The sequence below is a fragment of the Gavia stellata genome, chromosome 18, assembly GCF_030936135.1.
Source record: "Gavia stellata isolate bGavSte3 chromosome 18, bGavSte3.hap2, whole genome shotgun sequence".
Taxonomy (NCBI): domain Eukaryota; kingdom Metazoa; phylum Chordata; class Aves; order Gaviiformes; family Gaviidae; genus Gavia; species Gavia stellata.
Window position 1 is genome coordinate 20,184,459 of NC_082611.1, and position 23,637 is coordinate 20,208,095.

The 23,637-nt window shown below is 49.9% G+C and overlaps 1 protein-coding gene across 1 annotated transcript in view; it reads right to left on the bottom strand.

Annotated features, from left to right (window-relative positions):
• Positions 1 to 23,637, bottom strand: part of LOC132318653 (hydrocephalus-inducing protein homolog) — a 147,800-nt gene that overhangs the window by 79,274 nt on the left and 44,889 nt on the right. The window contains exons 10-17 of the mRNA XM_059826626.1: positions 19,065 to 19,183; positions 16,811 to 17,034; positions 12,476 to 12,543; positions 10,266 to 10,501; positions 9,327 to 9,427; positions 7,399 to 7,534; positions 6,752 to 6,916; positions 2,963 to 3,115 (exon numbers count right to left, since the gene is read on the bottom strand). Coding sequence (XP_059682609.1) covers positions 2,963 to 3,115; positions 6,752 to 6,916; positions 7,399 to 7,534; positions 9,327 to 9,427; positions 10,266 to 10,501; positions 12,476 to 12,543; positions 16,811 to 17,034; positions 19,065 to 19,183 — 1,202 coding nt within the window. The remainder of the gene's footprint in view (positions 1 to 2,962; positions 3,116 to 6,751; positions 6,917 to 7,398; positions 7,535 to 9,326; positions 9,428 to 10,265; positions 10,502 to 12,475; positions 12,544 to 16,810; positions 17,035 to 19,064; positions 19,184 to 23,637) is intronic.

Genomic DNA, 23,637 nt, shown 5'->3' on the forward strand with positions numbered 1-23,637 from the left:
GATACGCAGCTGCCTTCCGTGATGCCGAGAGATGTCATTCTTAGCAGCCGAATAAAAGATGCCCGAGAAGACAGAGTGACAACAAACAAGTAGGAAAAGATCAAAGAAAGATGCTTTTCCCTCTCTGCCTTTCTGCAGGGAGAGCAAACGCTTCCATTAATCAATACAACTCTTCCTCACTTGTCAATACAGCAAAAACCAGACACTTAGGGAAACAGGAAAAAAGATGACAGCGGCGGCAAGGAGGAGAAACGGCCACTTTTTTCAGCAGGTCGCATCAGCCCCCAGCTAAGCTGCAGCAGCTCCTTCATGTTGACCTACTCCTCCAGTCTTTTTTACCACGAAAAAGGCAAATCCTCCTTGCTGGATCCAGAGGATGCTCTAATGGGGCTGCCTGGCAGCTGGGAAAGCAATCTGACAAGGAAAAGTACAGACAGACACAAGATTCAGTGGATGAGCAGGGGATGACACGCTGGCCCCAAGGGTCACAGCCCTGCAGCTACCCTGGCAAGCAGGGATAAGCCAACCAAGGACATGGGTATGAAGTCCCTACACCCCACTACAAACCCAAAAAGCCCCATCGCAATGCACAGCTTTGGAGGTTTTTTTATTTCCTTCCTTCTAGTGGCAGAGATGCTCAGTGCTGCTCCCCGCAACTCGTCCGACGGAGAGAAGAGGGGTACAGGGAAGCCTGTGCACGAGGGGTACTCCAGGTAATTCCTTAAGTCGCTATCCCGGAGTGAAGTTATCCACAAAAGACATCTCTGCTTGCTCAGATAATGCTCTTTTCTCCCATAAAGCAAGAAGAAAGCTCGACTTGACAGGAACAGCAATTTGCATGTGGTGGTTAAGGATACCACCATGGCCATCTGCATTACAGCATTTTCCTTTTCTGTTCTGAACAAGACACCAGCCTTTGATTTGCCTTGTTGCTGCCCCTTAATCTAATCTCATTCAGGTTGTTGAGCTGCCAGTCAGCATGCTGTAATGTTGCTGTGAAAATTTCAATCAATAGCTCTTTCTTTCGAGTGGGGAATCGTGATCTAGAAGCCAGACTGCAAAGAGCCACGGTTTCGAGATTAGCCATCAAACGGGAGACAGGGATATCACAGCTCGCTGTCCTGCGGCAATCTCCAAGCAGGAAATCAAAGCAGCAGCTTTGGCATCTTCGAGAACACAAGACTTGGGTTCAGGGGCACAAGTGAATGAAGGATGCCCAAGTCACCCACCAGCTAGGCTAAGGGACAGCCGGAGCCAGTTCTGCTCTCAGATCTACACGTGCAGGTCACCCTGACACCCGACTGCATCTCAAATTTTATCTCCAAAATTATTCAGTCCCCTCTTCTTCCCATCAATAAACTGCCAGGCAGCCTAAGGCAGCAGCAAAGGGCAAAACTTCAACCGAGGCAACACAACAGCACCAAAGTAGGCAGCTGCTGAGGGCAAGGGAGTAGCTGGAGCACACCTCGCCTGCTGCGGTGCTGCTCCCATCAGGCAGGCTCAGCATCACCATCCTGAAGAGTCTGAAGAGCCCTTGCTGAAACGGCTGATCCAGCAGGTTCCCAGCACCTGCCTCCTTGAACATCTCCAGGATAGCAGCAGCTATCCTGAGAAGCTGAGATGCTCACCATGGGGTAACTCCATGCTGGGGAGTCAGCAGAGGGGCTATGGAACAGCAGAGGCCATCTTTGCTGCAGGGAAAGAAACCATCCCTGAACCACCTCATATTACTGTTCGAGTTATTGATTAGCACAATATTTGCAGAGATCGCCGGGAAGCAGGATGGGATTTATTGCCCAGTCCCATAAATTAGGGCACTGAGGCAATGGAGAGGCAGATATACCCCTGCAAGCCCCCTGGGTGCACTGCAAGCTGCCCAGGGGAGGGAGGGAAGGCATCACACCCCGATGGCAGGACCTAAACGGAGCTCTGCAGGTCAGTCTTGGGTACAAGCATGCAAACCCCATCATTTATACACCAGTACCACCCATCCGAGGTGGCTTGCTCTCTGCAGAGATGGAAAGCAGGTTTTCGTTGTGAAGCCAAAGAAAGCTGCCCTGGGAATCCCCCACTTTGAGGTTACATTTTTGCTCCTGGGCACAGAAACTGGAGTGCAACAGCTGCAAAAGCAGCAGGAGGGAAATTCAGCCTGGGTTAACCAGCCCCAGAACTTCAACCCACCTAGCACAGAGAAGCACAAACCCCCTCCAAACCCTGTTTTCCTGCCCTGATCCCCCCTCCAGTGGGGAGCACATCCCCCCCAGCCTCAGCACCCGAGCCCTTCCCGCCTGCATCAGCCCTGCTCCCCCTGCCAGGGAAGCAGCCAAGCTCTCCTCCTGCTACGCAGCTTGTCACACTAGGCAGCCTCCATGAATTAAATAACCTTCTTCTGCAGCTAGTCTCCAGAGATGCTCTGCAACGCTACGGAGTCCACAGACTCCGTCGCTACACCACCCTTACAAGCATATTTTTGGGCAACAACCCAGCTGGTGTGACCCCCCGTAAGTGTGAAACTCGCCTCCCCACCAGCAGTTGGAGGACAGACCTCACACCCTAGTCTCTATCATTAACAGGAGGTTGAGGCAACGGAGATGCAGATGGAACAGGGAAACCACAGGGCCACCCATGCCCTTTCAGGAGCAAAGGGTCACAGGGTTCCCTTCATCTCCTAGAGCTCCAAAAGCATGACTCTCCGAGCTAAATACCTTCCACAAAACAAAGGGACAACTTGTAAAAATGATCCAGACTCATTTCTGCTCAAACATCTATACAAACTCTCTATTTTACTGAGGGGTGCCCCAGCTAAAACCACCCCCAGAACCAGGCTCCTCTTACCGCATTGTGGTGGAATATCTTGCTTTCTCTCTCGGAGAGCGATACGGAAATGTTGTGCATAAAAATCAAGTCACGGGCTGTTATGGACCAGTCATTTTTGTTGGGAAATAGCCCCACAGATACTTACCATCTCTGCCCAGAAGGATGCAGGGATGACAGTCTGATTGGAGAGGTGGAGAGTTCGGGAAGCGTCTTGCAGAACTTGGACACTGCCGAAACTTATCTTATTTGGATGCACGTAGACAACTGGTCCTTCTCCAATGCTCACTAGATGGATTTTCTGCTCCAGGAAGCAGGTAGGAAAGATCAGAAAGAACAAGGAAAGTTTAAAAAGATTAGACAGCTCTAAGGGTACTCCTACACTGAGGGATAATTAGGTGGTTTGAAGTTTTCAGTGTTGCAAGACTGAAACAGAAAGCCTGGAGCAAGTGTGGGATCTGGAGGGATCCCATCTGAAAGCCACAAGCTCCCGCTATCAGGGGATAAAGAAACCCAGTTTCCCATGCTTGCTCTTTCACCCCTCCTCCACACTGTTAGCTCTCCTTCTGCTACCCTGTGCCTGCTCAGTCTTGCCCCAAACCACCTTCCCTGACTCCTGCTACTGCACAGTCCCACTTGGAGAGTGACTTTGTTAACATTCCCAAAGCGACACTGATGAAAACCAGCCCAAGTCAGAAGCAAAGCAGGCTCTTCAGAGTACGGATCACAGAATCACTGAGGTTAGAAAAGACCTGTAAGATCATCAAGTCCAACCATCAACCCAACCCCACCATGCCCACTAAACCATGTCCCGCAGTGCCACGTCCCCACGTTCCTTGAACACCTCCAGCGATGGTGACTCCACCACCTCCCTGGGCAGCCTCTTCCAATGCTTCACCGCTCTCTCCGGAAAGACATTTTTCCTAATATCCAGCCTAAACCTCCCCTGGTGCAAATTGAGGCCATTTCCTCTTGTCCTGGTGTCCCCTCACCAGCTCCGTCGGCCTTCTCTGGACACGCTCCAGCACCTCAAGGTCCTTCTTATAGTGAGGGGCCCAAAACTGAACATGGCATTCGAGGTGCGGCCTCACCAGCGCCGAGTACAGGGGCACGATCCCCTCCCTACTCCTGCTGGCCACACTGCTTCTGATACAGGCCAGGATGCCGTTGGCCTTCTTGGCCACCTGGGCACACTGCTGGCTCATATTCAGCCGGCTGTCAACCAACACCCCAGGTCCTTTTCTGCGGGGCAGCTTTCCAGCCACTCGTCCCCAAGCCTGGAGCGTTGCGTGGGGTTGTTGTGACCCAAGTGCAGGACCCAGCACTCGGCCTTGTTGAACCTCATACAATTGGCCTCAGCCCATCGATCCAGCCTGTCCAAAAGTATCATGCAAGTTAGTTGCCTCTGACTTGTGCTTATGAGCATTCCTGGTATTATATGAATAACAGACATTAATTATTAATTACATCATTCAAGCAGTATTTTTTCTTTTGACAGTCCGAGACCCCAAAGTTTTCTTCTTGCAGAACTGGCGCAGACTATTGGAGGAGGAATACGGATCTCTTTGCTAAACCACCTTCTCACATCATTAAAAATGGGAATTTCTCCAGTCTGGCTGGATTTCATCGGTTCCAAACACCCCAACTCTTAAACAGCATCTGAACGCATAAAACTCCCAACACTGACAAGCTGCTGTACGATTCACTGGAGGGCACGGAGTATGATTTAACCACAAAAGAAACCAGACTGATGTAAAACCTTTAATAATGTCTGACTCAAGGAAATGGCATTGGCAGCTGTCAGGATCGCTAGTCCAACTCAGCCAGAAGGAACAGCATCCAGAAACGCTCATCCCTTGACAGAACACTACTGCGTGCAACTAAGAGCCAAAAATCACATACCAAGGCTGGTACCTCAAAAATAAGGGACCTGAAGCTACACATGATGCTGGAGCTTTTATCCCTCCGGGAGGAGGGAGGGACGGAGACCTGCAGTCTGGGTGATGCTGCCCAAAGCTCCCAGGAAGAAGGAGCTGGAGGGAAGAGCTGTGCCTTGCCAGCTGGCCTTGCTTCCACGTGACAGCAGGGCATAAGCAACAAAGGCAGAGCAGAACCCTTTGGAGATGGGCAGAGTAACATCTGGGGGATGCCCAGGCTAGTTGGCTTCAATTAGAGTGTCTACTAACACCACATATCCTCGCCAAGGAACGGGCTTTTAAAAAAATACAACCCCTTCATCTACAGTTGTCTTAAAAGGGATGAGAAAAAAAACCCGTTCAACAGTGTTACAGACAACATGGCACACGGGGAAAGGCACTAAAAGGAGACAGCAACTTTGCCATCAGTCATATTGCCACACATACACACACCCCCCTCCAGCAGCACTGCTGGCTTTGTCGATGGGTATGTAATGTCACATCTGATCATTTAGCAATGAAGAGCGTCTGTCCCCAGCAAACAGCCACGGTTTGAGTGACCGCTTCATTCTGATAGAAACCAGCTGCCAAATGCCCTGCGCGTGGCACACAAGGCTGCCTTGCCACCGTGACCCCAGGGCTGGGGTTTTACCAGCTCCTTAATGCAGGACATCACCTCCAGTGATGGTGACTCCAACCAAAAAAAAAATAAGGTGTTCAAGGAACATGTGGACGTGGCATTGCGGGACATGGTTTAGTGGGCATGGTGGGGTTGGGTTGATGGTTGGACTTGATGATCTTTCAGGTCTTTTCCAACCTCAGTGATTCTGGGAGATTACATACACCAAATGGAAGCTGGCATGCAGTCACTGACAAAGAAAATACCAGGCAACAGACCCGTGGAGGGACCCTACACAACCTGGATGAAAGATCTGTATGATATTTCACCTAAAGACTCGGTATCAATACCAAACGGCCTAACCTAAGATAACAAGAGCAAGCTTAAATTTTGCTTTATTGGAATACATTGCAGCGATTCCCCTGAGGTCAGATTTGCATGATATGATCTAGACAGGCAGGATTTGCCACCAGTGCAGGGTGTATAACAAGATGGTTAGCTGTTCTGCTAGCTCGGAAAGCTCTGGACCAAGGAATGACTGAAACAACACCCAAACTCTAGGGCAGTCCTATAGAAAATGCAAAGAACCTCACCTAACGGCCAGAAACTCAGGTCTGTGCTGCCAACATACCCAGCGAGGTTCCTAACAGCACTCACTGGGCGCTAGAAGCAACCGAGCATAAACGCTGCACGTTCAAGTTCAACTTAATGGGTGCACGCACTTGCTCAAGCTCATGCTGGTCATTTCTTTAGGGACAGCTAGGATTTTCCAGCTGAAATGCTCGCCCTTTGGGCCAAAAATTGACATATTCCTCTCCCAACAAAAACAATTAAGGTAAAGTTTGAAACTATACATGGTTTAGCCCAAGGGTAAAAGCTTTGCAAATGGTGCTGAGACTCACGTGTCTTTGGCTGGGACTTTTGGCAAAGAGATTTGATGGATATTTCTCAGACACGATGGGCCTGACTTCAGAAAAGCTGAAATCCAGCTTTGCACAAAACATCACTTCAGCATGGTTTCTTACAGGCTCGCTTTAGCAGGATTCGGGGAGGTCCCTGTGCGCTCCTGAACTACAGTCCTAATGACACAGCAGTTGGTGCTCATCTAATTTCACAGCAGAGCGTGAGACCCAGGGATTGGGCTGGGTTTCAGACTGGGCTTGTTATCCCATCTCACATATCCGTAATGAAACGTGGTGTCAGACACTTAGATTACCACCTAAGAGAATACCATCCTTCCTCTTCTCTAGGCATTAGCCGTTGCTCATGCCATGAATCCCATCCTTCCTTGTCCACGCCAGCCATATATTACAAGTTCTTGTTTTCCCAGGAAGAATCCCTGTACACTTTATGCCCCACCAAGACGAGTCGCGCAAAGGCACGCATCTCCCCTAGCACTCACCAGTGGGGATCCTTTGCTCCCAAAGACCGCGACGTGAGCAACTGTTTCCTTCTCTCCCGTCACCTGGGCTTCCAGCATAACCGGGACCTCCACCAAGCTGTGAGGCTGGATAATCCCACACGGCACAGGGCTGGAGTACCACACAGGAGCATCCTTCTTGTGTTCCTGTAAGGCACAGAATCAAACCCAACATTAAAGCTTCCTCAAAGGTCACTCTGAACTCCTTGACATCTACCACAATGATAATTCCCACATATTTTTAAAAAAATCCCTAGGAGAAAGCAGAAAGGCACAAAAACAGATGCAAGACTAGTATGAGCTTAGCGTCCTGAGGGGGTCCAAGAGCTGCTGCAGGCACAAACACCCGCTCCTGTGCTGGCAGCCTCCTTGCAGCCGCCTTTCGTGACCCTCTAAGTCCTCCTATGTGAACGCACCCCAAAGACTAGACTATAAACTGTTTCCTAAAGTTTATATTCAGGCACGTTCCTATTTAACTGCTTCCTAAAGTTTCTATTCGGGCAGGTTCCTGTTCTCAGCAAACCTTTAGGTTTGAATATAAACCAGCAAGGTCTTAGCCAAAACTCTTTTTTTTCCCTAATAAACCCCTCGATAACATTTGAGGGCAGGAGGCAGATGCGATGACAAACCTGAGGAAGAACCATGTAGCAGCCTGGAAGATTGCTGTCGTTCGCAAGGGTCAGTATCTGCCGGTAAGGGAATTTCAGAAAGCACCGTCCAAATGTCATGACTGGGTTGAGCACTCGCAGCTGAGGAACTATGCATCTAGGCAGAGAGATGACCAAAAGGGAATCAGAGATCCTGAGAGAATGTACAATTTCTTTACTCCCCAAATAGCACGAAAGAGACCATAGCACGTGTCACTGCCAAATGGATGTTTAATACCCCTACAGCAATAAATTGCCTTTAATTTCTTTTTATACAACAACCTCTTGTAAAAGGAGGAGCAAACCCTGAGTCTCAGCATTGTAGGGGCTGCCAAGTGCCCAGGCAGAGCACCGTGCCCTGTCCCAGAGCTGTCTGATGGGCACCTTCGCCCCAGGAGGCTTGCGAAGACACATTGCACCCTCCTGACGCTCCCAGCAAGGCATGAGCCCCAGGGGAGCCTTCCCACCCATGACCAGGGCTCACCAAGCCTCAGGGAACACAAGACCCCAGTATCTCAGTAAAAATGACTCCTCTCCCATACCACTCTTGCCCTGCCTGAAAACTCAGCCATTTACCCCAGCAACAGAGGGCACAAGCCACCACCTGCCCCACGCAGCGGGTGGTCACCCTTTCCCCATGTCTGTAGCTACCTTGCTCCGCAACCCCCACGGCGCCATACACTGTCTGCTCCCATTTGCACTCATTTTACAGAATTGCAGCCCAGGCACTGACTGGACAACTCTGCCACTTGCAATGAAACTGACACCCACTGCAGCACAACAGCATCAAATCCGGCTGCAGCAAGAAAAACTTTTGGCATAAGTCCGGGAACATTAATGCTCCAAAGAACCAGAGGAAAGAAGAGAAACCTGAGCTCCCAGAATCACTGAGGTTAGAAAAGACCTGTAAGATCATCAAGTCCAACCATCAACCCAACACCACCATGCCCACTAAACCATGTCCCACAGTGCCACATCTACACCTTCCTTGAACACCTCCAGCAATGGTGACTCCACCACCTCCCTGGGCAGCCTCTTCCAATGCTTCACCACTCTCCCAGGAAAGACATTGTTCCTAATATCCAGCCTGAACCTCCCCTGGCGCAACTTGAGGCCATTTCCTCTTGTCCTGTCACTTGTCACTTGGGAGAAGAGACCAACACCCACCTCCCCACAACCCCCTTTCAGGTCGTTGGAGAGAGCGATGAGGTCTCCCCTCAGCCTCCTCTTCTCCAGACTGAACAACCCCAGTTCCCTCAGCCGCTCCTCATCAGACTTGTGCTCCAGACCCCTCACCAGCTTCATAGCCCTTCTCTGGACACGCTCCAGCACCTCAATGTCCTTCTGATAGTGAGGGGCCCAAAACTGAACACAGCATTCGAGGTGCGGCCTCACCAGCGCCGACTACAGGGGCACGATCACCTCCCTACTCCTGCTGGCCACACCATTTCTGATACAGGCCAGGATGCCGTTGGCCTTCTTGGCCACCTGGGCACACTGCTGGCTCATCTTCAGCCGGCTGTCAACCAACACCCCCAGGTCCTTTTCTGCGGGGCAGCTTTGCAGCTACTCGTCCCCAAGCCTGGAGCGTTGCGTGGGGTTGTTGTGACCCAACTGCAGGACCCAGCACTTGGCCTTGTTGAACCTCATACAATTGGCCTCGGCCCATCCATCCAGCCTGTCCAGATCCCTCTGCAGAGCCTTCCTACCCTCCAGCAGATCAACACTCCTGCCCAACTTGGTGTCATCTGCAAACTTACTGAGGGAGCACTTGATCCCCTCATCCAGATCATTAATAAAGATATTAAACAAGTCTGGCCCCAAAACTGAGCCCTGGGGGACTCCGCTTGTGACCAGCCACCAACTGGATTTCACTCCATTCACCACGACTCTCTGGGCTCGCTCTATACCTGGCTGTGAGAGGCAATGCCAGCACCTCCTTGCCAACACCATCCACGTCCACCACCAGTGCCAGCTCATATCTCTTCACAGTGTTGGAACACAGGGTGACCTGGTGGAAGAGAAGACCATCAAATACTGCATCGCTCCCAAAAGCCATTGTCCATGTGTGGTGTCCTCCAGTTCTCCTTCCACAGTAAGGAAAGGGAGGATTTTGCTCTAATTCTTCTGCTGGTCCATGTACACAGCACAGGCTCTGCAAGTAATAAAAGTCTTCTGACAACATCTGCTTTGTTAAATACACCGTGCAGTTATCAGGGTATATACAAGGTAAATTAAAGCACAATTAGACTAATGCTCTACTCACCACTGTATTAAAATTAAGGGACCAATTTGTAATCTTGACTACAATAGCATAAATCCAGAGGAAATCTGCTGTCTTGAACGGAATGAGTACAGCTTTACGGGGGGAAGGTGAGAGCAAAACGTGGCCCAGCAGATGCTGTGCAGTTCGCGGCTGCCAGAGCTTTTTCAGTCCCCATTGGAGATCGCTGCAGTGAATACAGCTCCTTCTACTCAACAGGACAGGAGAAATAAGACCGGGAAGAAAGGCAAACTGCTTTATACAATGACATCTCTCTTTTTAACAGCCACCTTCTGTTCTCATTCTTCCTCTGCCCACTTTAAATCAAAGAAATCGCTCTAAGCAGCTCTCAAAAACACAGGAGTGGCTTCTGTACCTGACTATATGGTACCAGACCTTCTGCTTGCGATTCTGGAAACAAAATGGTGCTCCTTCTGAAACGTCCCAGAGTAACCCAGCCAACAAAAGCCTAACACTAATGCATATATCTTACTCGCATTATGCTGGCAGCACTAAAGCCCTCTCATACATCAGTGAAGCTTCAGCTCCACCTGCTGAAGCACGTATGGCCGGACTCTTCCCATACCTCGATATCCATGATGCCCTGGGAGCGGATGGTCCCTCTGCACGGTGTTATGGTAAATTCAGTTGGCTTGACGTAACCCTGGGCTCCCCTTCTCCAGGATGGCGGAGCGTTGTCCGACATTTGAACAAAACTGCTAACGCTGGGCTCTCCTGAGCCGTCCCCAGGAATGCGAAGGGTGAAAGTCATGGGCACCAAGGAGGTGTTAGTGAGGCGACACGACAAGGTGCGAGGGAAGCCTAGGAAAAAAACACAAATATGAATTTATGCGCCAATTATCCCATGATTCCCGGTGTGAATATTCTGTTATGATAAAACTGCACCTGGAGTTTAGCTCTTCTCAATCTGAATTAGAGCTAATTGAGAAGCTAAGCAAGGAATTAGTCGTCACTTAAGCTCCCTTTTATGCTGATCAGAGATTGCTTCCTCGGCAATGGCCACTCTTAATGATACCGAACACCAGAATTTCGTCTCTCTAACTGAGGACTGTTCTCACATGCCCCAAAAGCAGCACCAATTATTTCTCACTTACGAGCGTGCATCCAGACAGACCATTGATTCGGAAAATTCAGTCCATAAAATTCCCTGTTAACTTTGCGAACACTCCCACAGTTTTCAATATATAAAAGCAGTGTCTTGTCATCGAGGAGAAGCTCCAGTAAGAGAAAGGATGGATGCAGTGGGATACCACAGCACGATGCAAAGCACTCTAATGCAGTTTCTCTTGGCAGCATCCTTAAGGCATCTCCTCTTTTGGGGTAACCAGACTTGGCTCATCACAAGTTGCAGCCCACTTCACAGGAGGCAAGCCTGATGCTTGCTTAGAAAATTAGCAGGAACCATGTCTCACCTTACCTAACAAACGGGGACATCACATCCACGCTGCACACTGGCTTTGGTTACTGCCCGCAAAGGTTTACCTCACTTTAGCTTGGATACTTGCTTTCCATAATGCAAAAGCAGTGATACAACCACACCTGGTGGGAATGTGCTGCAGAGACAGGACATCAGCCCACAACCTGCTCTGGAGTGGACATCGGGCTTGGCTGGCCAGCTCTGTGAGAAGGAGACATCTCCCATGGCCTGCTTACCAAGCATTACTGGAATACGGGTGGGGAGGAAAACCATCTGCAGACACAGCGGATCGTTCATCCATGCCCAACAGTGACCACTGCCCACCTCCAGCAACTACTCCAGCAAACAAAAAGGACAAACACAGACTTCACAATCCCAAAGGAGACCAAAGTCTCCAGCGGCAGACAACAGCCAGCAGCAGAGCTAAAAGAAGCAAAAATACAGTAGCTGCCTTCAGCTCAAAAGGCCTTATTAACGAAATCAGATTAAAAGGATGAATCTCCTATTACATAACCAGATTTCCGCCTGGTGCGTTTCTTGTTTTATTTATTCAAAAGGAAATAAAGAAGTGGCAGAGTGGTGCTGTAGGGAGGGGAGGAAGCAGCTCAGGGAAGGCAATGAGTTTTCTTAGAAAGTCCATGAACAGCATGACAACACAGAGGCATCCTGGGTGCAGAATGATAATGGCCCTTCAATCAATCCACAGTTGATTTCACATTTCAACTTCAGAGCATCTCAGTAAAAAGCCTTTTGTGAGACGGAGATAGAGAACCAGAATCTGCATTTCAGTGGAGACGCTCTGGATGCTCAGCCACCGGATCCATCAGCAGAGCTGGGCTTTCGGCAGGGAAGGAGGAGCCCAGATCTCGGAGGACATCAGTGCCCCATGCCAAGCTACTGCTTGGGCATATTACCTGGGAGGTGAGAATGAGGTGCCCTCACAGCACTAATTAACATCTCACACTGAAGGTCAGGTGGGGAAATGGTGTCCTTGCCTTGCAACACGCACATTGACCCAGAGCAGCTACAGGCTAGGACGTGGCTTCAACTCCCTTCTCCTGCAGTCCCATCCCCTGGGACCTTCTGGCACAAGGACTTTCACAGCCATTCTGCTGCCAAGCATTGGGAGCTTGGGGCTGAACAGACTATGAGGGACATCAGAAAATACTGACTTTCTGTTCTTTTGGTCCTATCTGATCTCACGATGGCACAATACTGCCTAAGCAACCAGCAGCCCTGGTTTTAACACCTGGAAGGCTGCTATGGAGGAACACAAATGACATGCTCTTATGTGAAGTGCTCTGTTTTGGTAACGCACAGACCTCTCAACCTATGCTCCAAGCCCAGGGCACACTCACCGAAGGAGACGTCACCAAAGCAGAGGGAAGGTACACTGAAATGAAAAGTCGGTCCGATGACACAGCCCCTGTGAGAACAAAGACAGGCAGAGAAGGCGTTGGTTTGGTTAAAGAGAAATGCAAAGTGTTCAGCTTTCGTTAACGCCCGGAGGGATAAATGCTGGTCTCAGAACCACAGTGGGTTTCAAATCAACCCGTCGCCCTTCTGCTCAGCACGGCATCCATGTGGGCAGGAGACAGGCAAAGCAAAGTGGTCAGCAGCTGAGAGCTGCTGATCTGCCTTAGGGGGGCACTTGGGGGGCACTTGGGGGCAGGGTATGCCCCCAAGTTGCTGCTGGCCTGATGAAGGACCCTGAACTAGTGATGGCTCCGTGCCTCAGTTTCCCCATCTGTAACGTGATGACACAGAGGTCTCCACGCAGAAGTGGACCCATTGTACTAACTTTTCCAGCTGCAGGTTCTCTGCTTTGGTATTTCTTTGCTGGAACTGGTGTTCCCATGGAGTATATGAACATCTTGTCCTCAGAGCATCTTGATCCACACAATTATTAGGCATGCAGGATTTGGAGGCATGAAGCCAGGGGAGCTCCCAGACACCCACTGGCCACAACAACAGCAGCAACAGTTCTACACAGCGGACAGCTGAATCTTGGGGGAAAGGATCAGCTTGTCACCAGTGCACCAGCTGACACATCCAAGAGCAATACACGTCTCCAACCACCAAACATGGATGTCCTGAAGACATCATACCCATCCTTAAATTCAGCAGCCAGGCTCCAAACTCCAAAAACTCACCAAAATCCACCAAAATCAGCACTTGGAGCTGCACAACATTCATTAATTTATTTCATGGCTGATGCCAATCAATGCCAGCTCTGCCTCTTAGTTAAAAATCAAGGACCACAGTAAACGCTGCCTTCTAGTTTTAGTCACAGGACTGCCACTGGCTCTGTTTGGCACATCAACAGACCCCAGCATCCCGCAGGAGGGACCTGCGTTCATCCATGGTGTCTCATTTCCAGCATCCCTTTCTAAGCACCAAAGAAACAAGCATTCAGGACCTTGTAAGGTTGGGTTCCAAGTAAGGAAGAATCACCTACGGTTTGGGCATCTTCTGATTGCATAGTCAAAAAGCACTCAAAACCTGACTTTCAGGAGTTTCAATCCAATACTAATTCGCAGTTCTTGGAGCTGAAGCAGTTCCTGAGACTAAGTCAGGGAGCAAATCCCTGCTGCTGATGAAGTTCCCTCTCCAAGGACCTCACATAATCAGACCTAACCGCCCAAGCCCTAACAGCTTATTTTGGACGGAGCAAAGGGAGCAGGCATGTTTTACGTCACAGCACTTGCCAGGAGACAATGGAAAACTACCTCCAAACCAACCATGACTGGGGATCATGCTGGGAAACTGCCAAGGATGAGCCTTGCCAGGCAAGCGGAGAAATGACTGCCATTTCTGCTGAGTGCGCTGTATCTGGGCTCAAGTGAGTTAACCTGAATGACTGCCAGAAGGCTCAGGCAAGGAGCCAACCCGGAGCCCTGTGCACCACAGCTGATAACAGTACAGCTTGTGAGAAAATGGGGGAAAAGGCAGTGGTTTTGGCAACCACCGCGTTTTACAGTAGCATTAAATAATGCACTTGCGAAGGGAGATCAGGGTCCTTGCAGAGCACGAAGGATAACACAAGGTGGGAGAGGAACCACTTCAACACTCATCCCCATTCCTTCCTTTGCAGCCCAGTCTCCCACCAGCCAGCTCACCTCCGTTCAAAAGAACTGGGAGTTTTTCTCCATGGAGGACTAAATCCAGTGCTTAAAACCTCCCGACGAGGGAGGCTCAGCTTGACCTGGTGGGTGGACATCTCAAAGGCCTTTGAAAACAAACAGCTTGAGCTGTGGGGCTGGAGAATGAGAGATAAGGACTGAATAGGGATCCCTGAAACAAAGGCAAGGCAGAAATCAAGGAGGCAGATGACATCTCAGAGCAGAGTGGACTGCAATGGGAATTACTGCTGAGGGATAGGTGTACGGGAGCAGGCGGGGATGCTGGGGTACCCTCAGATGGGCTGCACAGGAGCCACCAGCCAGCAAGGAGGAATACAAGGGTGGGGAAGAAATAAATAAAAAAGGACCAGCAATCCTCTTTCACTGAGACGGACGTGGTTTAGTGGGCGTGGTGGTGTTGGGTTGATGATCTTACAGGTCTTTTCCAAACTTCGTGATTCTGTGATGAGGTCTGCACTGAGCTCAGGGCCGTGCTGGCAGAACGGGGCAGAGCGGCCACAGAGAAGGGGAGGACGTGCTGGGCACCGGGAGACAGGGCATCAGTGGGGGAAAAAGGACCACTTCATCTGGTTGTGGGGAAGCCAGAAGACAACTATCCTGCTGACAGCTCTTTCCTGCCCCAGGAGCAAGGCCATTGCAGGGCAGAGGCAGTGGGCACTACCCAAGAAAAACTGTATTCTACCTGTGATAAGCACATCTTTACAAGCGAAACCTGCCCTTGGCTCAAGGAGAAAGCTGCTTATGCTATAACATCCCATGACCAATTTGGGGGAGGGACAGAAGAGAATAAATTATTTGATTGTGAAATGTTCCCTCTTGATTTCCAAAAAAAGCAGCACTTTCCCTCCAAACACAAAGCCAACATAATTGTTTCTCTACTGAGGTCAACAGACCTACTCACCACTCTTCTCTTGCAAAGTAATAACCTTGTTGTTCTTTTTTATCCATTTCCCTTACCTTACTGGTAAAATCAACTGCAGACTCCTTTTGTTTCTTTACTACCTTGATCTAATGCCTCCCCACAGCAGCCGCCCGGGAGGCTGGCTGCCGAGGAGGCACAGCCAGCCCCAAAGCTCCAGAGCACCCAGCATCAGCTTCCCTGCCTACACCACGTTATCCCGCCAGCCCATGGTTAAGACTAGCTGGGACGAGTTCGCATGCTGCTGTGCTCCTGTGAAGCGAGCTTGGCCTCTCCTGTCATCAGCTTTTTTTTTTCCCCCCTTCTCCCCTTTCCTCGGTCAGGATTATCTTTTCCAAAGGCAGCAGCCCATGGGATGATGCCCAAGTCCTTGTGACAGTACTTGCTGCAGAGCTTCCCGTCTCCCGCATCAGCACTTTTCCGGCTGCAGAAAGAAGGTACTGTAGCACTCGCTGCACAAGAGCCGGGAGGACAGCTTGTCCCAGTGCATTAGCATGAGAAATTATGTTGAGGCTGCTGCTGCTACCCATTTTGTATGGCTTATTAACAGAGGATTTTAAAAACACTGCTTCAGGCTGCAGAATCACCCAGGCTGGCCCCTCTCCAAAGCCCTCCTGGCCTTGCTGGGTGTTCGGTGGGACATCCCAGACCATCTACTGCCCAAAGCTGGTACCATCACACTGTCTGCCATGGCCCAAGGGCAAATGAGCTACCTGTAGCAAGGAGTCACTTCAGCTCCTGGGTACCCGCACAGGGCAGAAGGCATCTCCACACCTTTCCTGTCAAACTTTTTTCCAGCATGGGTAGCCACTTAAAGCCCCAGGGGCCTCACACAGAGATGTCAAAGGGTCACAAAAGGAACCTGCTGCTGCTGAATTCGGTGCAAACAGTGTCCTGGAAAGTTACAGAGCCACCCTGCCTCAACCATGAAGGCAAAGCTGCTTCCCAGAGGAACCCAAGACTTGGAAAGTTAAACTGGGTATTGAGAGCAGAGGAGGCATGGTCATAGGTGGCCAGCAGGTCGAGGGAGGTGATTCTGCCCCTCGGCTCTGGTGAGACCCCCCTGCAGCAATGGGTCCAGCTCTGGGGTCCTCAGCACAACAAGGACATGGACCTTTTGGAGCAGGTCCAGAGGAGGTCACGAAGATCATCAGAGGGCTGGAGCACCTCTCCCATGAGGACAGGCTGGGAGAGTTGGGGTTGGTCAGCCTGCAGAAGAGAAGGCTCCGGGGAGACCTTCCAGTACTTAAAGGGGCTTATAAGAAAGATGGGGACAGACTTTTTAGCAGGGCCTGTTGCGACAGGACAAGGGGCAATGGTCTTAAACTAAAAGAGGGCAGATTCACACTAGATAGAAGGAAGAACTTTTTTACAATGAGCATGGTGAAACACTGGCACAGGTTGCCCAGAGAGACAATTACACTTTCCTGGCTGCTGCAATTGCAAGGTTCAAACTGGAGTCAAGGTGAAAAAGCCTTGGCTCTTAGTGGGGGGGTGCTAGGATCTGAGCCAAGACTAAGACCTTAGACAACCCCTTTTTTCTCTGCTCCATCATAAAACGAGGTAGGGGGGAGATGATTACCCAGAGAGAGATACAGATGTGCCCACCAAGCTCCTATAACCCTCCTCACCTGATAGTCAAGGTCACAGGCTCAGGCGATCCATTCACACTGAAACTGAACTCTTCAGTGAACTGCCCCAGGATGGTGGAACTGAAGGAGATGCGGATGACCTGGAGCCCATCCGGCAAAACGGTGCCCTCCTGGGGGACAAAGGTGAAGCAGGAGCCCAGAGCTGTAGCTGGAGGGACCAAGTTGAAGGAAGCATTGATGGCTCCTCTGTTAAACAGGACCGCCTGCAGCAGCAAGAAAGCAAAATGGAAATACATAAGGAATCTGCCTTTCTTACACAAGGCTGATTTGTCTTCCTGTTAAACAATTAACATCTGTAAAAGGCAGAAGATGCCATGTGCTGCTGCTTGCCAGAAGCCAAAGAAAATGCAACAGGACAAGTTCTGCCTTTGGTTTTTTTCATGCAACGCAGTGATAACTTCATCTAAACAGAGTCACGCTGCGTTTATTCCACTGACACAGAGCAGTCCACTTTGACTTGCAGTGCTCAGCATCACCGAGTTGATTCAGACCCATCCCTAAGAGCAGCAAAGGGCGGTTGCAGCATTACTAGTGGATCATCACACAACTGCTTCTGCTCCAGATGAGCCCGGTCCTGCCAAGGGCAGAACATGTTCAGCTTCCATTGCAGCCAACAAGTTTATTACATGTAGAAGGCACCTCAGACCAGCACTATAACCAACTAAGTGCTCCCCAACTCTGCTACAGCAGAGAATTTAGGTTTCAATTTAGGTTTCTTTTATTTTTTCTTTAATGCGATACTTTCTTAATCTTTGCTCAAACAGACATGTCAGGAAAGGATGAGCGTGAGGTGCATAGCAGCTCCATCTATTCCAAAGAATTTCTCTTTCCTAAATATTCACAGCCACCACCTAAGATTTTACCATTATTAGAATAAACTGCAAATTTAGAATCAAGCTGTATTTTGTTGAATACTCGAACTACTGCCTCTAACAAGTGACACAATCCCACAGCGTTTGTTGAGATTCAGCTCTTTTCATGTTGGGCAAGAAACACCCGCATCTGCCTGTGAGTACCAGCACGCTGTCAGTCACCTACAAACCTACCCAAAGCAAAGCTGTAGAGTTTCTGATTGCTGCAGGGTGAAATCCTGCCATTTCCATGGACTTAGCTATCTGCTTTGAATTTCTTTTCCCTAATTTTTCTCCTTGCAAAACCTGTCAGAAAAACTGAGACAGAAGCATAGAAACATCCCTTGTCTTTCAATTTTGCAGCTGCTCTTGAAAATATGCATGTATTCAAACTCCACAATGGTAACTTGAAAACTACTCTCTCCTCTCATGTGTTTTACACCTTCGTTACAAATTGCACTTAGGGATCCTACGCTGAGCTGGGGTTTACCTCCAGTCTAGCTGCTTAGGAAAGCACTAACAGCATCATCTACTTATTCACATTTTCTCAAGTAATGAAAATAAGAAATTGATAGAGAGAGAATCAATAAAGTAGCAGCATTAAAAATGCACAGAGAGCACAAAATTTTGGTAAGAAAACAACTTAATGTGTCCTTCCCTGCCATAGTCAAGGTTTTGAAAGTGTCTGGCATGATGTATTGCCTCATTTTCTACCTCTTTCGCTTGCGCTTTTTTTTTTGCGGAAGACTTGACACCATTGGGGGGAGGCAAATATATAGAAAGTGCTTTGCTTTATTTCCAGAAATGCTTTGCTCTTTATAGTGCCAGAGATGCACCAAGTCTGAAGTGTGGTGAGGCACTGGTCGGCGAGGGGAAGCACTCCCAGTTTCTTTGCTGGGGACAGCTCTGAGCCAGGAGGCTGCACGGCTTCCCTCCGACTCCCAGGAATCGGTAGGATGCACTTAACTGAAAACTCTTTGCAAGGCACTTGAGTTCAAACACAGTAAATTTGTTCCAGCTGCTTTTTAAGAGCCAGAGTACAAAGGTGCTTTGCATCTAGGGCTGAAACAAAAGCCTCTGGATACTTATCTTTTTGACCCAGCGGTGCCTGGGTCAAGGGGCTTTTTTGCATGAAGTCTCCCAGCTGACCTCAAATGGAGGTTGCCAAAAAGCAGGGACTAGGGCTTCCTAAACATATATACCTTTCAGACCCCATCAAAAGTATCCAGATTGTGTGAAACCCCCCACATTTGGCTATTATGTCAAATATTCCCTGCTCACAACTGCCTGAGTTGCCAGGAATCCCCCAGGTCCACGAGGCTCAGCGTTGCCCCGGGAGCCGTGAGGATCCAGCCCAACCCCTGCGAACCCCTCCTGCTCACCTCATAGCTGTGGGCCGATCCAACGAAAACCTTCCCGATGTCCAGCTGGTCAAAGTTGAAGCGGAGCCGGGGCCCTATGCCTTCCCCCTTGATGCGCAGGGGCAGCCTGGTCTCTCGGCCTGGGGAGAGATTGCCGTTTCAGTACAGTAATTCCCTCTGTTGTCCTGGATTTTCCAGCCTGCCTCAATGCTAGTCCCTGACTCCGGGATGGATGGGACCTGCTCTAGATGCTCTACGAGAGGATACAGGACCCTTCTCGGCCCTCAGGAGATATGCCCTTGGGCTGGTTTCTAATTGCGCACCAACCCCTTGGATCAGTTTCTAATTTAGCGAACAATCTGCACCCTGAAAAAGCGATGCCGAGTTTAAAACATGATCTCTGAGTTTTTTCCCCACGCACTTAGACGAGCTCTGAAATCCATTCAGTGAAGGCACAAAGCTCACGAAACAGAACTGAAGATAAAAATACGCCATCTATACTGGAGACGACAGCACAAGAGCCGAGAAGTACGAGCCCAAGCAAGGCGAAGCTCCCTGCTAAGGGCCATACACACATCCGAGTGCTGCCTCGAGCAAGCAGAGCATCTCAGCCACCGCCTGTGCCCAACATACAGCTCCGTACCTGAGAGTGACCCCAAGTCTCACCTCCTGCAGCAGCGCCTGAATAACACAGGGCTTTATGATCTCCAGAGAAGAGAAGCACTCACCTATTCCCACCACGATACCAGAGCTCAGCTTCGTAAAGACACCTTAGCTGAAGCACGCTGAGCAGTTATGGAAAACCAACCTCCTCACCCCTGAGATGAGAGAAGCCATAAACATACCGCGAATACACACATCCCTTGCTGCAAAGGTAACTGAGACCGCAAGGCTCATAGCTAAACTCCAAGATGTTCGTTCTCATCCATAAGTCTGCTAAGCCGACAGAGTGCAGGGTCTTCCAGTCTGAAGGCTCTTCTGAACCACCAGAGCAGCCCAAAGTGCCTGAATCCTAGCTGGAATTTCAGGTTGGGTCTCCCTGCCTTCCCATTCTACTCTGCATGGAAAGCGAGTAGCACAAGGAGGAAGAGAGTGCCCCAGAAGTTGTGTACAACCCTCACTGTAGCTTTTGTGCAAAAATATTCCTCTTGCCTTCAAGTTCCCCTTGCGCAATGCTCACTGCTTAGTAAAGAGTAGGGATTGAAGGTTGCTTTTAGAAAAAAAGTCTTCTGCAGAGCTATTCGAGAACATCCAAACTGACTTTTTATTGGAAAGAGCAGCCCAGGTGTGGCGACACAGCAACTAGATCACAACTTGAAAAAACCCTCCTGGAACAGCCTTTTCAACAATTACTGACTTTTTGATCTTGCAACCATGGGATGAGGATGTTTGATAATGTCCAAAGCCAGAAAGGAAGAGCTAGGGAGCTTTTGTTCAATCCAACATTTTTAGCGTGCATCCAGCCAAAGCCCAGCTGACACCAACGATGAGAGTTATGTTCCACAGCTCCGGCGCTAACAGAGGGCTCTGTATTTCTATTTCTCAGACACCGTAAAAGAGGCAGTATTGGGTGCTCACTGTCAAAAGAATTCTCCATCTTGCATCACGTGTGGCTTCATTTTAAAAACTCCAGGTCTAAGCCATGAAACCTCTTGGGAAATGGCAAAGATTGCCAAGTGACAAGCTTGTGTCCATGACCTTGCTGAGACACACGTCCCATGGCCACTGTGATGGAAAAATCAGTGGCAGTTCTTCCCCTTCTGCAGTAGGTCCTCATCCTCTCCTGAAGGTCCAGGGAAACCATCCTTTCTTCTACCCCTACGCTGAACTTGAAACTCTAGGAAATCCCTGAAATCTTGCTCTTCCTCCTTCCAGGTGAACCTCAGAGTGGGCTTTTCCCAAAGGAGGAGCAGCAAACTAAACTACAGGCAGCATTCAGGAGAGCTGAGAGGAAGAAAGACGAGAGTACATCCTCCTCTTTGCTAGCAGCTGGGGCTTTCAGGAGCATCCAGCCTTTGCCCAAGGCCTGGGTACAGCTGCCCTGTGGCCCTGTGATGCTCCCACCATAACGTGTCCCAGAGCACGCAGACCAAGGGCATGGAGGAGCTACAGCCTCCTCATCCTCAATCCCAAATCCACACCTGGTACGAGAATTTGGATCTCAGGAGGAATAATACCTTGGCACGTCATGCAGGGTGTACAATTTGGCACTGCTGCCTTGCTTTCAAATCAAGAGGGGTGTAGCTGGCCCAACAGCACAGCACTTGGTTGCCAAAGTCCTTAACTTCTGCTGCTTTCTGACACTCAGTTTCTTGTTCACAGAACGTCCCCGTGTTTTGTGACTGGTTTTGAACATGATTCTCATCTGACCACAGCAATAAACAGGTTCACATGATGCAGGACAGATCTCTCACAAGGTAAGGGAGTGATTGTCATTTGGGATTTTGCTTCTCCCTGCAAGACTGGCTCAGAAAAGGGTTTTGCAAGCTGCAACCTAACACAGTTCTGTGTGCAGACAAACCTAAAAATGAATTTTAGGTGTCTCAGGCCCCCACCATATGCTTCCTTCCAGCACTCACGAGCCTCAGCTTTATTTGCATGAATAACTAAGGACATTTTGAGCTTAAATATTTGCCAAGAGCACATTTCAAACCACTTCTTAACTGCCAGCTTTGCAAGTTGCCCAGTGCTGATTAGTTCCGTAAATGACCTGATCCAGAAGCATCTGCTAAGCAATTTATGGAGGCACCTGCAAAAAAAGTGGAGGCCAGCAAAGCCTCTTTCCAGTGGGGCGTGAGATCCAGCTGCACAATTCACAGCGCTGCACTGGGGCAAATCTTCCAAATATTCCCCGCGAGGGGCAGGCACGCCATCTGCACATCACGCTCCAAAGGGATGTGTGACTGGCACGCCGATGTACGAGGAAGGCAGTCATGCTTCTCAGAGGAACCAAGAAGCAAGATTAATTGACTCCCTAGTTAAAGATTGTTGTTTTCCTCTTTAAAGTCTTTTCGCACCCAGGGACCTTGACTCTGGCACAGCTTCCATCCTGACGACACAGTGGAGCAGCTCTGTTTTGTCACGGATGGGGGGTAGGGGCATCATTTAAATGACCTCCTCGACATCCTTTTCCAAGGAGCCAGTGGAAGAGTTAAGCTCTCCGGAGGGCCCATCAGGGTCTTTCAAAAGCAGGATCCTCTTTCTAAATACAGATCATTTGCCCAGCTCCGTTTCCTGTAACTCCCAGACCAGCTCAAGGCTTGCATGCAAGTAGTTTTCCCATTTCTCTGCAATGAAAAAGCTCTCCTGGCACAACCCCTGGAGATCCCTGCAGCAAAGTGACAGACAGCCCCCCATCACCACAGCAAGAATCCCAGAGCTATGAGCATAGCACTGAGCAAGGAATCCCTTGGGAGCAACTTCTTAAATCAATCCTTGCCTTCCACAGCTCTAACAACTGCCGCTGGTGGGCAGGAAGACAGTTTGCTAACACAAGCCCTCTGTAATTACTGTAGGTGGCATTTGCCAAGTAAACCCTGCGCAATTACTGTATAAATAAAAAGCTGTTTCATGACATTTGTGTCTGTCAGCTTGGAGCGGTAAGGAAAGCAACAAAGCAGCTGGGTTAGTGATTTCAGCACCCTCCAAAACAGGAGCCGGGGTGCTGGAGAGCCACGGGTCTCGCACTTCTTCCATGGGGAAAACCATCATGTTCCCTGGAGGGAAATCTGACAGCCATGTCCCACTCAAAAAACACCTTAAGCAGCACCGTGCAGAGATGCAGAGGAAGGACAAGGTAACCTGAACCACGCAGCCTGCTGCAAGTATTCCCTGCCCCGTGCTAGCACAGCAAAGGGATCACCTCTGAAGGGCAAAGATGGTATAACTCGGGTGGGTCAACAATAACTGCTCCCAGAAGAAGACCTGACAGCACTTCTGTAAGACAGGATGAGCAGAAAGCTTGTCTAGCAGACTGCTCGGACTCCAATTTCCAGGGAAGGCGTTCACCCTGCTGAGTACAGCAAGGCCTGTGCAACGCTACCCGTATGCACCATAGACTCCGAGCCATGAGGTGACAATTCCCATGCAGGGAGAGAAGCGTGGACTAGCCAGAAGCGGTCCTTTCGCAGACACGCCGTGCTCAGCAGGGCTCCGTCACCTGAGGTCTGGCAGCATCTGAGGAGCGGGAGGTGATCCAGGGTCTGGGAGCACATTTGTAACTCAACTCCTGCTGCCTCAGGAGTCTGATGATGCATCCGTGTAATAAAGACTCATCTGGGAAGGAAATGGTCTATAGGGGCTTAGTGCTCGTCCACAAAAGCTGTTCTGCTGTGTCCTTCTTTGGCATTCCCAGGCACCTCACAGCAGAGGAAACGCTGGCAAACCCATGGCATGAAAGCTTATCCCTTCACTGCTTTGGTTGTCTGGGATCAGTGATCCAAGCTCATAGCCAGACATCCCGAGGGCTGGCCGTGGATAGGAGACCACCTGGAAACCGCAGGGACAGCGGGCATGTGCCAGCACCGCCCTGCAGACCACCCACCCTTCCCAGCAACTACACGAGAACCGAGGGGGCTGGAAGACTAGTTGTGCC